Source organism: Boleophthalmus pectinirostris, unplaced genomic scaffold (assembly GCF_026225935.1).
Source record: "Boleophthalmus pectinirostris isolate CB_2022bp ecotype Guang Dong unplaced genomic scaffold, ASM2622593v1 HiC_scaffold_4, whole genome shotgun sequence".
In the NCBI taxonomy this organism is placed as follows: domain Eukaryota; kingdom Metazoa; phylum Chordata; class Actinopteri; order Gobiiformes; family Gobiidae; genus Boleophthalmus; species Boleophthalmus pectinirostris.
The window spans coordinates 12239161-12256268 of NW_026571353.1; the positions used below are offsets into that span (position 1 = coordinate 12239161).

The 17108-nt window shown below is 36.8% G+C and overlaps 1 protein-coding gene across 1 annotated transcript; it reads right to left on the reverse strand.

Annotated features, from left to right (window-relative positions):
* Positions 1-4853: 4853 nt before the first annotated feature.
* On the reverse strand, positions 4854-6656 carry LOC110163293 (uncharacterized). Its single transcript, XM_020928219.2, has 4 exons — positions 6297-6656; positions 5753-5783; positions 5596-5658; positions 4854-5313 (listed from the first exon to the last, which is right to left on the reverse strand). Exons 1-4 carry the CDS (start codon positions 6549-6551, stop codon positions 4862-4864), a joined length of 801 nt encoding a protein of 266 aa, XP_020783878.2. The 5' UTR covers positions 6552-6656; the 3' UTR covers positions 4854-4861.
* Positions 6657-17108: the final 10452 nt, after the last annotated feature.

A 17108-nucleotide genomic window follows, 5' to 3' on the forward strand; every position in this document is an offset into this window, starting at 1 on the left:
TCAGCTGAGGTCTGTGCAGTTCCACTAAAAAGTTGAAAAAGAAAATGTTATTAAAGAACTGTAAAGATTGAAATCAAGTTAGAGGAAGGTAGTAGTTAAATTAACATTTACCGAATTACATTACCATTTTGAGGAGTTTTCCCAAGTTTTTCCACAAGGAAATTACATTTTGGCTGTGATAAAAGTATATAAACAACAACCACAACAAACCCTGTGACAGTAAGAATACTTATTGGCATGCATTTGTATGACTGGAAGTTACTTTCTCTACTAGAAAGTAACTGAAAGTGAGAGTGGTTTGAACTTCTTTCAACATCTGCTTCAAGCTGCTACTTCATGTGTGCTGGGGCACAAGGAAATGCTGTATTGGCTTTTAAGGAAAGCTGAGGCTGTGGTTGGACTTAAAGTCTACTGGTTGGGCTGGGCCTGGACTCTGTGGAGAAGGTGGTGGAACAGAGGTCTATGGCAAAAATAAGAGCTATCCTGTCCAACTTGAGCCACCCCCTGCGCTCATAATAACAATATTAGTTTTAGCTGCTCTCCCATATGTATTAAATATTATTCCCCTGTTAAAACCAAAACTTCCTATTTGAACGGGACATTGCTTGTGAAATAAGACCTATATTTTCTAAGGTTGCCTTTGCCAAGACCAGCAGCGGGTGAATTATGCCCATACAGCTGTGTGGTGGCATCATCCATTGTGCTCCTGATGGCAATTTCTGGTTAAACAAATCAATAAGAGTAAAAAAAAAAAAAATGCATAAACTGCTTCTTCTCGGCTGAAACTATTAAAACATACTAGCCTACTAAAACCACTTCATACCCTAATCATGATTCTGATTAGTCTTTACTTTTTCTATCCATCAAAGTTGGTAATAATTACACCAAGGACTCCTTTTGGAATCATGACCTTTCTCCGAATCTCCTCAGCATCAGCCTAAAAAACAAAACAAAATAACCAAAGCACATATGAACTCTAGACTATAAAGAAAAATGGACGAATATAATAAAACAACAGATTAATGTTTACAGACTCGAAATCTTAACAGAAAAATCCCGTTAATCTAATGTGCTTACAAGCCATAAATATATTTTTTGCGTTCGTTGGAAATTATAATTATAATGGTAAAAAATTACTAAACAAATCCTACTTTAAAATGGTACAAGAAATTAAAATGTAAGCAAGTGCCGAAAAGGAGCGAGAATTACGGATTTGTTTATGTAAATATTTTTCGCATTTAGGCTTATTTTAAATTTGCATTTCATAGGTAAGATATTATTTTTGTAGGCCTATGATACTAAACGTTGTGTTCTGAACCCAGACTGACTGAACCAGGACTGAATCAGGACTAAAATCAGGACTGAATCAGGACTGAATCAGGACTAAACTCAGGACTAAACCAGGACTGAACCAGGACTGAAGCAGGACTAAACCAGGACTGAAGCAGGACTAAACCAGGACTAATCGTGGACTTGTTCAGCTCTGACCTGAAGTCTAGCTCAGGGCCCAGTCCGCTCCTGAGGCCGGACCGGAGAAAACATTAAACAACCCATATTACACAAAATGTACTCTTGTCAGCTTTATTGTTAGAATGTTGTTACCTCCTCAAAAACAGACCTGGAGTTATGTTTTATTTCATTTACACATGTTTGAGTAACACTTCATTGTTAGCTTGTCTACTGTGCATCTCCAAAACTCAAAATGCTTTGTTCCACCTTGTGATGTCATGAAGCAGTAGTTTTCAAGTTAACAGCTCCTTTTACCATTTTTTCAGTAGAATTTGGCAATTGCAGAGCTGAAATTCTGCAAATGATTTTAGTGAAGGTGTATGGAATTTAAAAACACAGTGGAGCACTTCCTGTATTACCTCATGACCTCACAAGGTGGAACAGAGTGTTTTCTGTTTGAGAGAAGAACACTATGTAAAGTATGTGTTGAAACATGTGAATGAAAAATACAACTCCAAGTATGTTTGTGATGATGAAACAACGTTATAATATAGATCAGAATGCAGGATAATAGGACATTTTTCTTCAACTTTTTGTATCTAATCTGATTGTTGTGTCATTGATTATTATACATGATATTTATGTTGTTTTTGTTTTGTGTAACAGAATGATTTCATCCTTTAAAAAAATGCTTATTGTTTTAAATAATAATAAAATATTGATTATGCATAATAAATGGCATTGTTCTTTCACAGTTAGCTTGATCTTCTATTTAGAAAACCTGCTGCATATTTCAAGGAGGTAAGTGTGCCAGTGTAAGAATGTCGATGTGAAATATGTCAGCAATGAAAGATTGTTGTGATAAGGAAAGGATTTAGGAAAATTCAGTATCGAGTTGGCGGAACATATCAGTGACAGTCAATGTGGCAAAAGTGAGCGTAAAGAAGGAAGTAGAGCTCTGACATAATTTACTAAAATGAAAGTAAACAACTACTTCAACCAGTATTTTTATGAAAGAAAGGGCATCTGACATACATACAATACCACTGATTAAGGAAAGGATTTAGGAAAATTCAGTATCGAGTTGGTGGAACATATCAGTGACAGTCAATGTAGCAAAAGTGAGCGTAAAGAAGGAAGTAGAGCTCTGACATAATTTACAAAAATGAAAGTAAACAACTACTTCAACCAGTATTTTTATGAAAGAAAGGGCATCTGACATACATACAATACCACTGATTTTACATGAGATGATCTTTCTTCCATTGTAAACCAACCCAGTTTTAACAAACAGAATCTGCTGAATCATGAACCTTCTCAATGATGATGAGGCTTAAAGGGCATTTGCCAGGTTAGACTGCTACTTTTATTAAAACATAGCTAAGATCTTTATATTTAAACTTTGTCTAAATTATACAATAGTCATGATCAGTGGTGGATGAAGGTACTCAGTTTTGTACAGATTTAGATACAGGGGCAAAAGATTACTCAAGTAAATGTAAACTATCACATGAAAAAAGCTACTTCAGATAATCTACTGAAGAACCAGTTTAAAAATGTACTTTAAAAATAAAAAGTAAAAGTATTTTGCAGAGATTTTTAGAACTATTAAAGAATCAAATGTAGTGATTTTGATAATGAATTTAGCTGATTTCAAGTAATTCAATTGATTTCTTAATTTTTGGAATTGTTTTTGTGTATTTGTGTTTTTGGTTTTCTCAGGCTTTGGACGTTAACTAAAATTAAATGTGCTATAAAAATAAATAAAGTATCCACCAGTTCAGGTCTCAAACCATAAAGAAAGTACTTTTTACTTTTCCGTCCAGATCTAATATGTAGTGGAATAGAAATTACTGACACATGCTCTCAAGTGTAGTGGAGGGGGGTGATGATGACATAGAGGGATTCTGTTGTAGAACTTGCCAATATTATGTGAAACATTCATTTAAAATTCAAGATTCAAAGAAGTTTATTTGCATGCACAAAGATCCATACACATGAGAATCCTTGCGCAGGGATCTCCGATGTTCACATAAGAACAGATACAAAAAGTGCATTTGAGTGAAAAAAAGAAAAACACATACATGCCAAACCAAGTAATAATTAGAAAAATTATTACACTTGTAATATCTGCAATAAGTGTTTTCAGTTAGTGAAAGAAACCCATCCACACTGAGGGAACATAGAAAATAAATTTGATTTTGAGTGTACTGAGTGAAAAGATGGGTTTGGAAATTCCTTAAGTGTTTTTAGTAATGTATTATTGCACACTTCACTCAAAATATCAACAAACTGAACCAATAAACTATAATCTAGAGTAGTGCTTTTGAGACATCTTGCTGTTTAAGAAGCAAACGTTTTAAGCACGTTGATGTTAACAGTGCAGTTAACAGTTAATACTACTTGTGCTACATTACAAAAACACACCATTAAGGTGTCAGATTTGGGGGGGAGTTGCATAACAATTAATGCACTTAACAACATCATCGCAATAGTTTGTCAACTGGAAGCAAAATGGAACTGCAGAGATATAATTTACAAAAAATATAACATATTTATAGAACATTAAATTAAATATTAACACATTGATAGTAAATAATGTGAATATATGAACATATTTAATCAGATTTACTGTATCTTCTTCAAAACTATGCTACTCAACTAGAAAGAGATTCCTAGATAACAAGCACACTGGGGCCCTACATGCCTCAATAACGACAACACAGTAGGTGTGGCCTAGTCAGTGTCTGAAATCCAATAAGGCACTTTATAATTGTAATCACTGCCACATATAGGCTACTGTAACAAAGTTTAGGGACAGTACAAAAAATGCAAAGGTCTTATGTAGGCAAATAGTCAATGGCACGCACATGGCATTTGGGTTTTAGTAAACAAATAAATTAACAATGTGAGATTTCATGTATATATAAACATAGAGTCATAAAACATGCTACTGCATACCTATCCATCATTTTGCAATATTATTCTTATGTTTGTATTTGTTTGTTTATTGTCCAAAGAAACTGTAAGATAATAAGTGTCTGTGTACATTTGTGTTAAGTATGACCCGTAATGATTTAAAGGCCACTAGCTCACGCACAATCAAAACAAATAAGTGTTCAAGTGTAGCCAAACCAAAGACCATTTTTAAATTCAAGTATTCAGACCTAGTAAACAAAAAGTGTGCTAATACAGGCAGGGCTCAAGCAAAGTAGCCTACATTTCATTGTGTAACATGACCAGGACTGGTCAGTTTTGTTAAAAAAAAAAAAAAAGTTCTTTCTCATTGTAAATAAAACACAACAAAAGATTCCTTAGTATTATACTATATTATAAATTATGCTTTTTAAAAGCAAGCATTTGTCCAAAATTTTATTTTGAATCTGCTAAAAGACATCTGGGTGTCAGTGCTTTAGGTAGTGATAGGAAAAATCAGCTCAGCCCCAAAGAAAGTGCGAGTGTCTTGGTCAATGACGAACTCACTGTGCAGTAACTGCACTCGGAGTTTGGTGCCAGCGTCCAACAGAAACGTCCCAGTCGTGGTCATGGTTTTAGTCCAGTCATGGCTGCAGCTCATGGTCTCCTCACTGAACAGTAGGGTCCTGAAGGACATGTAACTCTTGGATAAGCTCTGCACATAGATCTGCAGGGACATCAGGTCTTTGTCACAGATGGGATCACTGCCTTCACACTGTTGCCTTATTTCGTATTGTTTGTGATCAAAGCCAAACGTGACCTGCAGATACAGCCTGTACAGGCCTTCAGTGGGCACACTAAGGTTCCCATCAGACACAGTCATATGTCCTGTAATGTGGGCGTTACCATCTTCCCCCTGCCACTCAGGGAAAGGTTTTCGTTCAGTGACTGCAAGGGACCACAAATGCAATGTTAACATATAATGAATCTATTTTATTGTGAATTTAGCATACAATGAGAAATGTTGCAGTAAAATCTACAATGTGGCATTTCAACACCTTCTGTGGTTTAAACTAGGCAAACCAAATACTGTATTTTAACAATTATTTAAAGCAATTATTGTAGTGTATGTTAGTTTTGTTTCACTACAAAGTTTACACCATTCTCTTAACCATGTGCGATATTAGTCAGCATGTGTGTAATAATGTGATGTCATGCCTCTAAACTCACTTGTTAGCAGGGCACTTGAGTGTGGCAAATCTTCAGCCGATTGCTGTTTCTCTCTTCGAGCTTCTAAAAACACATTAATGTGAAACATTATTACAAGGCACTGAAATGATTACTAGATAGTAACATTGTCCTGTAACTATACATAAACTGAACTCACCAGATAGATTGGGTGGGCTTGGTTCCAGTTCCTTAAAAAAAAAAAAATTGGGCAAAGCTTTAAAATTTTAGACTTTAGATTTACATTTTTAAGCTGTAGATAACAGTGGGTAATGAAACCACGATCACACTACTCATTACAATGTCTAAATAAATTACATGTTGGAATGTTAAAGTACTCTTACTGCGCTTACTGTAACCACGCATTTTTACTCAACCAAGTTTTGTCAAACAACATGCAGTCAAATACTTATTTTTGACAGTCAAATGCATTTCACAAGGAGGTTAGTGCCAGGACAATTTCCCCAATTGTTTATGCCTAAACATTTTGACTTTTGGTAGCAGTTCGAGCGAGGTTCGAGTGAACTATGAGCCTGTTGTAAAGCACAAGAGGGCAGAGTAGACCAAGTGCACAACACTGTCATGATCACCTATAGCTTCATGCCACAGGACTATAGTTTACAGTCTACACAATGAAAACAGGATGAAAATAGTTTACAGTAAAGTTAGTCTGACACGAGTTATTCCCGTAACATTTATGTTACCTTGCTTTGGTGTGACGATGCCCGTGACCCAAACAGAAGCAGTACCAGTATAGCCAGAACCATGACGAGCAGCAAGATTATGGATACGGATATTAAGCGTGCCGTGCTCAGGAGCCGCATCTGGAGGCGGATCGGGATTTGGGCTGCTGCTTCCTCAGCGCAGACACAGTTGGACATCTCTGGACATCTCTGTGGAAGCATGTCGCTGTCGTATGCTAATCGCACTATGTCCTCATCACTTGCGCTTAACCGCATTTATCCTGTCCGCGTCGCCCACGTTTTCAACAATGCTCCTGAGAGGTAGTCTCACTTTATAGAGTTTCAATGAGTGCGGCTTCCTGTTTCTGGGTTCGGCCAAACGTGACTGATCTTAGACTGGATTAGAGCCGCCCACAGCTTTCTCCTTCTGTATTAAAATTACTCACTACGACGTGGGCCGGGACCAAAACAAAGAACACCACAACAGCCACACCTTGTATCTTGATATAACTTTTTTGCTCTAAGATTACTGAATGAAAGTTACGCGCTTCTTAAAGTGTCGCAAAGACAACAGGGCCCCAAATTTAACAGTTCATTTTCAGCTCGAACTTGGTACAGTCGCCCGCTGATCATCGCTACAGTCTTCATCCCGTTCCCACAGGCTCGTTTGGCAGACACTTGCAGCGCACTCAGCCCAACGACCCGCGGGCCGCACACAAACTCTCCTCTGATTTGGTCACGCGGTGTCCCGGAGCAGCTCCAGCATTACACGCTTGCGAATGTCAAATGTCCAATGGGCCGTCGCTACCCGATGTGCGTTATATTTACAACGTGTTTCCATGTACTGAAGCTTCCAGTGCCTATATGAGTTTATGTTTTCGTAGGCGATATACAACTGACATTTATCTGTTCCCTATTCAATTTGAGCACGTACAGCGGCCTCCTTTTTCGTATATGTATATTCTGAGTTCATGTTTACACGCCCATTCTGCTCATTATCATGGCCTATAAATGCTTATGGTCTTTTGTCTGGGCCTCTGGGCCGCTCGCCAAAATGTAACGTGAAAAATCCTGATATTATTAAACTTCTTTCATGTAACTATTCACTATTCATCCATAAATCACTCATTAGGTCTGAAAATGTATTAGTGTAATTACATAAGAGTAATCATTTTGTCACATTTATATCACCAGTACAAGTAGACACTAAACCTGTGTCCCTCAGTTGTTCATATGAAAATGACACATTTAAGAAAAATGCTGCTTAGTCAGTGGATGTGGTGGGATTCTCTCCATGAAGCAAGATGTTGCAAGAGCCAACAGATGAAATGTGCCCTATTACTCTACTGTTAATCATTTTCCTTTACTGTTGTTTATTTGGTCACACTTCATTTACAGTTCTTGTTGCTAACAACGCGTACGTGTAGTAAGGTTAAAGTTTCTATCAAGCAGGTCATCGCCACACTGAAGTTATGGTTGGAGCAAAGGAAGAAAGTTACAAAGCAAGTATCAAAGGAGAAGTCATAGTCACATGAGGAACTACATCCTGATGGATGATGTTGTGAGCAACTTTCAACTAGGGCTAAATCAAGTCTAAAATTGGACTACATCATTGCCCTCGCCACTAACAAAGTTAGGGGCGAGGGGGTATTGTTCTTCGCCGGTTTCTTACGTTTGTTTATTATTATTATTATTATTTTTCCTTGCAAACGATCGCAATTTTGAGGGCTTAAACGCCGACGAAAAGTCCCCAAACCGGGGTCCAGATTGAGCGGTCCGGTGAAAAATTTGATAAAATGGGCATCGCGACTATGCCCAAAGCCCCCCCACTCAATAGCGCCCCCTTGAAAATGGACATTTTTGAAATGAATGGGAGTCTGTACTATAAAACATATGAAAAGTGAATAGTATAGCGCCCCCTACCTTAGACATGAAATGTCAACATTATCCGACTTGGACCAAAGTCGGGGAATACATTCTTTGCATGATTATAAGCAAAAATGTCTATTACAGTCATGGTGTATTTTTCACGGTTGGCCAGCAGGGGCACAGAGAATCCCCCCAAAAATATTGTAAAAATTATTATATGCACATGTTTTGTCCGATTGTGATGAAATTTCTATCAGTTATACACTGCATTTGGACCAAACACTGTTTGGTCCATATGAGCTCAGATTTGACATGTCACATCTAGAGACATGAATGATATGATTATAATACAATATATAGCATATGAAAAGTTAACTCTATATAACATGAAATGTTTTGGATTTGTACCAAATTCGGGAATTAAATTTTGTGCATCATTACAAGCAAAAAAGTCTATTATGCACATGGGGCATTTTCTATGGTTGGCCAATAGGGGCGCAAAGACTCCCCTAAAAATATTTAAAAAATGATTACACACATAGTCTTAGTCCGATTGTGCTGAAATTTGAAACACTAATGCATGATCTCAGCAGATATAATACACTATAAAATATATGAAATGTGCGCAATTTTTTATTTTTATTTTTTTTTGTCTTTATTGAATCATATTTGGATACACAAACATTTAACTAGTTATAAAAGTAAATCCACACATATTTTCCATATTTAGATATAAAATTGTATTTTCAGGGGTAAGTCAGCATTCTTTTTTTTCTCGGCTTTGGCTGGTCACTGCTCAATGGTGCTCAGCACAACTTGTTCAGGCACAGATTCTTCATCAGGCACAACTTCTTCAGGCACATCTTCTTCAGGCACAGTTTCTTGGTGCTCTTTCAGTCTCAAAACAGCTGCAGAGGGGGGATTCGTGGAGAATGAAAGTTCAGTCTTGTCCTTTTTTTTTTCTTCCTCTACATCTAATGACAGAGCATTTGATTTAGAACAGTTGTTATTTAAAGTTGTGATTAAAATAGTGAAAGGCTTAATTACCACTTGCAAAAAGAAGTTCCAGGACTTCTTGATTTTTTTCTTTAAGTTTTTGTAGATCCTGCTGTTTTCTAAAAATCTCCTCCTCTTGACATCTTGTGTGACATATGACACTCTCATACTTTTGTAAAAACTCAAAGCTGTAATCAAGAAACAGCTCTGACTTCTCCAGGGCTGTGAGACCAGGATCGTGCATTTGATACTGTAAAACAGAAAAATGGAAATTAAATATGCCATTCTGATTCTACACAAATAAATACGCATTACATTAAAAAATCAAAATCACTGAAATCATTGAAATCACCGAAACAATTTAGGCACAGACACAACATACCTTGTACAGGTCTTTCTTCCTTCTTGATTTGTTGGGTCTTAGAGGTCTCTCCTCCTTCTTGTTATCTTGGCTGTTTGGTGTTCTCCTTTTATGTCTGACAAAATGACACACCCCCTGATATATTTCCTTAAGCAAGAATGGACCTCTTATTGGTTGTTTAAAACCAACATGTACGTCTTGTATGTTATATGACTTTTTTTTTTACATATCAAATATCAAAATATATTGCAGTATTAAACAAATATTTTGGATCATAGGTCACTACACATGCTTTATTGTTCACTGGTTTTACCTTATTTAACATATTGTGCAGAAATCTGAACCATTGTAGAAACTTCAAAAGAAGAGAAATAAGAAATAATTCTAATACAATGTCAAATTTCATGAACACACTAATCCATTATTCATTCACGCAAAATAACTTAAAATGAACCATTTGAACATGTATGTGCAAGTAATGTATATGATTAAAAGTTAGCACTTACCAAAAAATATTCAACAACTTTTTTGTGAGAGGGAAGGCAACTATAATTTAACAGGCTTTTTAAACTTTAAAGTACCTCGTGCTCGAACAACAAGGGGGAGATTTTGTGTCTGTTTGTGTTGTTAAATGATGGAACAACATGAAAATTAACTAACTGCAAGCAAAATGAAGATAAAGACAATAAGATCATCTCCAAGCAGCTGATGGTCCTGTGATTACAGTTACACATGTTCTTCAGAAGTTTAAGGTCCACAGGACTGAAGCTTGAATTTGAGTTCTCTAGGACAATGCCTGTGGCCGTGACAGGTCAAAAAACAAAAAACAGGAAATGAAGGCGTTGTTCGCCGGCGTGCTACGGGCGAACCGTAAGGAGTATCCCAAAAAAAATTTGGGAACTTCTGTGAGTTCATGTCTGTAGATGTGACATGTCAAATTTGAGCTCATTTGGACTAAGCCATCTGAAACTTTTTACAAATAATAACACAAATGAATATAACATGGCAGAATATTTCACTAGACTGAAAACTGTTATTTACAACTACTACAAGTGTATACACAATGGGGAAAAAAATGAATCTATATAATTTAAAAGACTTACATTTGACCTTATTTCAGTCAATTCAACTTGACAAGTGAAATTATGTACCAATGGAACAAGTGTGTATTTCGTAATTCAAGCAACATTCAATTTTCTTTCTTATTTTAAGTGTAAAAAGTTATGTTTCTTCTTATTTTAAGTGTAGCAAGATGTATTTTCATACTTTAAGCACAAAAACTCTTGTTCTACTGGCAGACTAGTAATTTCACTTGACAATTGAAATTAACTCAAATCATGATATGACTCTCTTAATTCAACTCATCTAAACTTGACTAGATGTTGTTATGTTAGAATACATATACAGAACTCTTACTATTTATGACAACTCTTAATAATTATTCATATCTCATGCTGATCTCATTACAGTGAAATTAAAGATTTCATCAAGTGCTCTATTGCAAAACATATAAATGATGAACGTCCTGCTTCTACTTACACAAACGGACAAGTTTCAAGTTTGAATTGTTTTATTTAACTATTTACAATTTTACAAAATACAGTGGCTAAAGATTAACATTCTTGGTCTTGGTCATCAGTCACAGTTGAGGGTTAGCAGTGTCTTCCAGTGTCTTGTTTACAAAAGTATCTAAGGAGAGATGGTATAAAGGGTTAAACAGTGATTTAAAACATTTGTTTTGTATACCAATATATGCTAACTACTCACTTGACTTTTCAAGCTCTTCTTCTTTCTTAATCTCTTCGTCCAAAAAAGCCAGCCGTTGCTCATTTGCTTGTATCTTCTGGTATAATCTTTTCATAACAATACAGTGATTTTTTGACATTTCTAATACTGCTACTTGCTTATTTTTTAACGGTATATGAAGATCCCTCATTTTGTACTGTAACAAAATAAATTAAAAGAACATTATTCCGGGACTATTATGTCTCTTTTCATACTAATTTAGTGTTTTTTGTTTTGTTTGTTTGTTTTTAACTTACATTTAATTCCTGTAGTTCTCGTCTTATTTCTTGTCCTTCTTCGCAGCATGCCTCTGGGAGTTTACTCGGGGAGCGAAATGAAGCCATTGCAAAACTGTAATAAATGTCAAACATTGCAATTTCAGTATAAACCCATTACTCATAGCAATTATAGTTTTAAATTAAAATTAACAGTCAACCATACCTTGATCAGTACGAAGACCTTGTTCACTCAGTTGCAAATTCAAAATAATGTCTCCCCCCTTTTTACTGTTTAATTTGTGTGACTGAATTCACTGAAGTGTTCACGCCCTCTTTTTTTCTGTTACTATGATTGGCTAGTAACTTGCCCCCTTTTCAACTAGATTTACACCCTTAAAAGAATATTTAAAATACATCATAATTTCTTTCCCTGGTCCCTATGAATCCTCACATTAGATATTGTAATTTATATTTGGCCCTCGCCACTAACAACGTTAGAGGCGATAGAGGCGAGGGGTATTGTTCTTCGTCGGTTTCTTTTTTTTATTCCCTTTTCCGACCAAACGATCGCATTTTTGACCCAATGAACATGGACGAAAAGTCCCCAAACCTGGGTTAAGATCGATTGGCCCGGCGAAAAATTTGATAAAATGGGCATCGTGACAATGACCAAAGTGACCCGACTCAACAGCGCCACCTAGAATTGGACCCCTATGGGAGTGGGGACAAACAAAGTTTGTTGCAGGGAAACGAAATTTGGAACAGTGATAGAGAACAATGAGACAAGGCAAAAGATGAATTGGAGCATGACCCTATGACGAACAGGAAGTCGGCCATATTGGATCAAACATTCGCCGCCGTTTTGACTTGGGTGTCTACAAAAAGATTCAAGTCCCCGGGGTTTGGTCCAAATGAGCTCAGATTTGACATGTCACATCTAGAGACATAAACTCACAAAATGCATCAGAAGGAATTTTGATTCTCCTTACGGTTCGCCCGTAGCACGCCGCCGAAAAACGCCTTCATTTCCTGTTTTTTCAGTGACCTGTCACGGCCACAGGCATTGTCCTAGAGAACTCAAATTCAAATCACAATTGTGTGATCCAGGCCTGAATGTGATGAAATATGAAATTTTATAAAAGTGAACTCTATAGCGCCCCCTAGCATAGACGTGAAACGTCAACATTATCGGATTTGTACCAAATTCGGGAATTAAATTCTCCCCATGATTACAAGCAAAAAAGTCTATTACGAACATGATGCATTTTCCACGTTTGGCCAGCAGGGGCGCAAAGACTCCCTCAAAAAATAGTAAAAAAATTATTACACCCACAGGGTTAGTCCGATCGTGCTGAAATTTGAATCACTAATGCCTGATCATGGCCTGAATATAATACACTATAAAACATATGAAAAATGAACTCTATAGCGCCCCCTAGCATTGACAAACATCAACATTATCGGATTAGTACCAAATTCGGGACATAAATTCTATGTATGATTACAAGCAAAAAAGTCTATTACGGACATGATGCATTTTCCACTATTGGCCAGCCGGGGCGCAAAGACTCCCCCAAAAAATAGTTTAAAAATTATTACACCCACAGGCTTAGTCCGATCGTGCTGAAATTTGAATCACTAATGCCTGATCATGGCCTGAATATAATACACTATAAAACATATGAAAAATGAACTCTATAGCGCCCCCTACCATAGACATGAAATTTCAACATTATCGGATTTGTACCAAACTCGGGGATTAAATTCTATGCATGATTGTGAACTAAAAAGTATATTACGGATATTGGGCATTTTTCATGGTTGGCCAGTAGGGGCGCAATGACTCCTCTGAAACATTTAAAGGTACACTGTAATTTTTCTGGTGGACGAGCTGTCGGCCTTGGGAGCTATCGGGAAGAGAGAGTGGCGTGCCGGGGCGGTCGCGAGTCCCCGGCGGTCGCGTGGGGGGGCGGTGCGCGCCGGGGCGAGGACCACCATCGCCGCGCGCGGCTTTAATTTCTATTGTAGTTCTAAACAAGAAATTATCAAAAGGAGGATAGAAAAAGTGGACAAAATAAACTGAAGAGCTGAATTACAATTTGAAAGCATTTGAGTACTGTACTACAGTTTGAGAAACACTTGTATAAAGGAGAAAAGGGTGATAAATGGTGTCCAATGCAGCAGAGAGGTTGAGGGAAAGGTGTATGAAGGAGTATACTGTATGTTGCGGCCAAATCCTACTAGACCGCTGAGAGTTGCAGGTAAGGAGAAAGTAAGTGACGCGCTCTTGTCTCTGGCGTCTGAGTAATCAAATCCAGTCTTAAGATAAAAATAGTCTTTATTACTTCTTAATTGGCCAAAATTCATTATTATAAAAATGAATCTAAAATCGTACAAAGACGCCAAGCATGGCGGTCAACAAACTGTGTGCTCCACCAGATTGCAACACCTGTGGAGCACAGGAGGGGTCCTCCCTAATGTAGCCTACCACACGGCGCCCTCTACAGGTGATGCACACACAAGACACATGGCTCCAACACTGTATATATGGGCAAAGAAGGCATTGCTGATAGTGCTGTTTGCCCCCATCTGTGTTTGAAAAGTGACAGAATATAAAAATATAATAAAAAAATATATATAATATATATATATATATATATATATATATATATATATATATATATATATATATATATATATATATATATATATATATATATATATATATATATATATATATATATTCACAAATGTTGAACCTGGCCATTTCTATGACCTGATCCAAGAAATGACTAGATTACAATGTAACTGCCCCCATCAGTTTTCTTTATTTGAGTGTTTTCCAAACTATTGCTGCTTTCTGCAGACTTCTCAGTGTGCTATGATTTGAAACACTACCTCCTATGATGCAAGTGCTCTTCCCATTGTGCAGTCAGCTCAACTTGTCTGAAACAGCACAAGCCTTTCCTAAAATTTACAACATTGTGATTAGTCTCTGCACACATCTCAGGGATGGGGAACACGCCCTGTCAGATGTGCTCAGTCCTTTTGTTTCACTGCATCTTTTAATAGTTTAATAGAAACAGTTTAAAATGGGGGTGTTGGTCAATATTGTGATCACAGCTGCAAAACGTTAACCACCCCATGCTCAGTCACTGATTCATGCTGACAAAGCTGGTTCCACCATGGATGTGACGCAAAAGAGTGAAAATCAATAGTTTGTCCAAGTGGCTTGGACTCTAGGAGCTGATGAATGATGCATGATACACTATGTGATTTCACTTATAAATACATTTTTAAAAATCTATTTTACATGTGGGTGACAGTTTAGACTGTTTCAATAAAACACAAATAGTTAACATCATATTTATTGTTAACAATAAAGGCCAATCTATCTATCCATCCCTCGAATTCACAATTATCACAATTGAAAGATGAATTATAGCTGAAAATAATGAGCATCACATTCCCTGAGAAGTATTAAGGTACTGTACAGGGGTTTCTGTCTCTTTGACTGAGAAACACTGAAAACAATAAACATATACAACAAATAAATCATAACCATCTAACATTATCATTATGAGTGTAAGTGTGATTAAATCACATTTTGGTATGAGTTCCTCCTACTGTATATGCTGCTGTTGTTGTTCTTTGTACTGTAGTTGCAGTTGTACTGAAATTGAAAATTGAAATATGTTGATGCAGTGATTTCAGTGCAAACACAAATATTAAGATGCTTAATTTTTTTGGCTCCTGGTCCATTTTCTTGTTATTGAATGTCAAATATTGCAATTTACTTGGAAGAACAAAACCACTTATTCACCTACCAGATTAAACTGACCAAAAACAAAAACAAAAAAAACACACAAAAAAAACAAAGCAATTAGAATAGTTGAAAAAGACAACATCCAACCAATTAGGACCTAACATGTGAGAGTTGTTCTGTCCATTGCCGTTTTCTGTGATTTCTCGTCTGTCCTCTGGGTTCTTGGTCCCTGTTACTCTGTTGAGCTCAGTCTAGTTTATATCTCCATCTATTAATAGAAACAGTTCCAGAAGGGGGCGTTGCTTAAAATTACAGCTGCAAAGTATTACAAAACTTCCCTCCATCACTGACTTACAGAGAAAGCAATAGCCACCTGGGATATGACACAATTATCAGTAACACAAACTGTGGGGCTAAGACCCTGTGACCCTGCCTAGTATCAGTGTGGTTTGTGAGAGTGTTGATGATGGTTGGAGGGGCTGATGACACAGATTTGCAGCAGTGCTTCTGTCAGTCTACCCCAGTGTAGCTGTGGCTGAGTATGAATTGAATGAATGAAGAGATAGTCCATTGCCGACTACAAACAAGTTGTAGTTGTAGCCACAAGAAGAATCTTTTACAGGGCCTCTACAAAGCTAGAAATGTTTCTCCCCACTTAAATTTTTTCATGTTGATCCATTGCTGTGGAGAGAAGTGTGCTTATGCAGCATATATATTGCCTTTAGACATGTGTGTCTTCAGAGAGCTCACAAATATCTGTGATGAGCTGAGTCCCCTCTCTGAGTATGACCTCACAGGGGCCTGTGCACAGAAAAAACACTGAATCACAATGTGACAAAATCACAGGATTCAGGAATCAGGTCACAATTCTGTTTTTATTGTTGCCCAGCCCTCTCTTATATAGTGCCTAATTGAAGGTTGGTCAAATAGATGAGATGGATAGATATTATCTCATTAAAATCAGAGGTGTGTAGTCTGTGTGTGTATTCTAAGATCACGAACTGGAGTAAGTTTATGAATCATACATGAGTGAATAATTGTACCTCAAAGCTGGGAGAGGCTTCAGCTTATGCTGAAATCATGTGAAACGAAAGGAACCAAGATATGAGTCAAGAATCAGAGGTTCATCAGATGTAAATGGAGCTTGAGCTTGAGGTCAAATTATCTAAAAACTGCATTTATTTAACAAACACATTTTATTAAACCACATCAAATTATTTGTCACTTTGATTTATTGCAAGTCAATTATATTTTACAATGGTGGTTCCGAGGTTGTGCTTGGTTAATTTGGGTGTCGCAGCCTGGGAGCCTTATAAAATGTTATTCTGATCATGCATGATGCATCATTCAGTGGCAGTCAAATAGCCAGAACAGATCAACAGACAGTGATGCAATACAACACAATCACTGTTTTGGAATTGCTCTCTATCTCAGAGGGAAAAATTTTCCTCACCAGAGCCGTATCCTTCCTCTCATGGTCAGAAGAGATGAATCATATTTTACTTCAGATGCTTGACTTGTTCTTTCACCAAGCACTGTGCACATCTTTTTACCATAGAACCAATTGTAGTTGAATAGGATATTTACAGCAGACATAAAAATGAGTTTACTCATTACTGCAGTTCACATACATACAACGTACAAGGTAAGAAAAAAAGGTGTTTTTCATCATGTAATGTTTTCACTTATGAATGAGGCATTTTATGTGCAAGAATGGCCAAAACTACACAAATCTGAATGTGAAAAATGTTTGGAACCAGGTTTAACTTTTCTCTTAATTTTGTTTACATATTAAATAAATAAAAAGGTAGATGTTACTGAAAATTGGCATTGTCGAA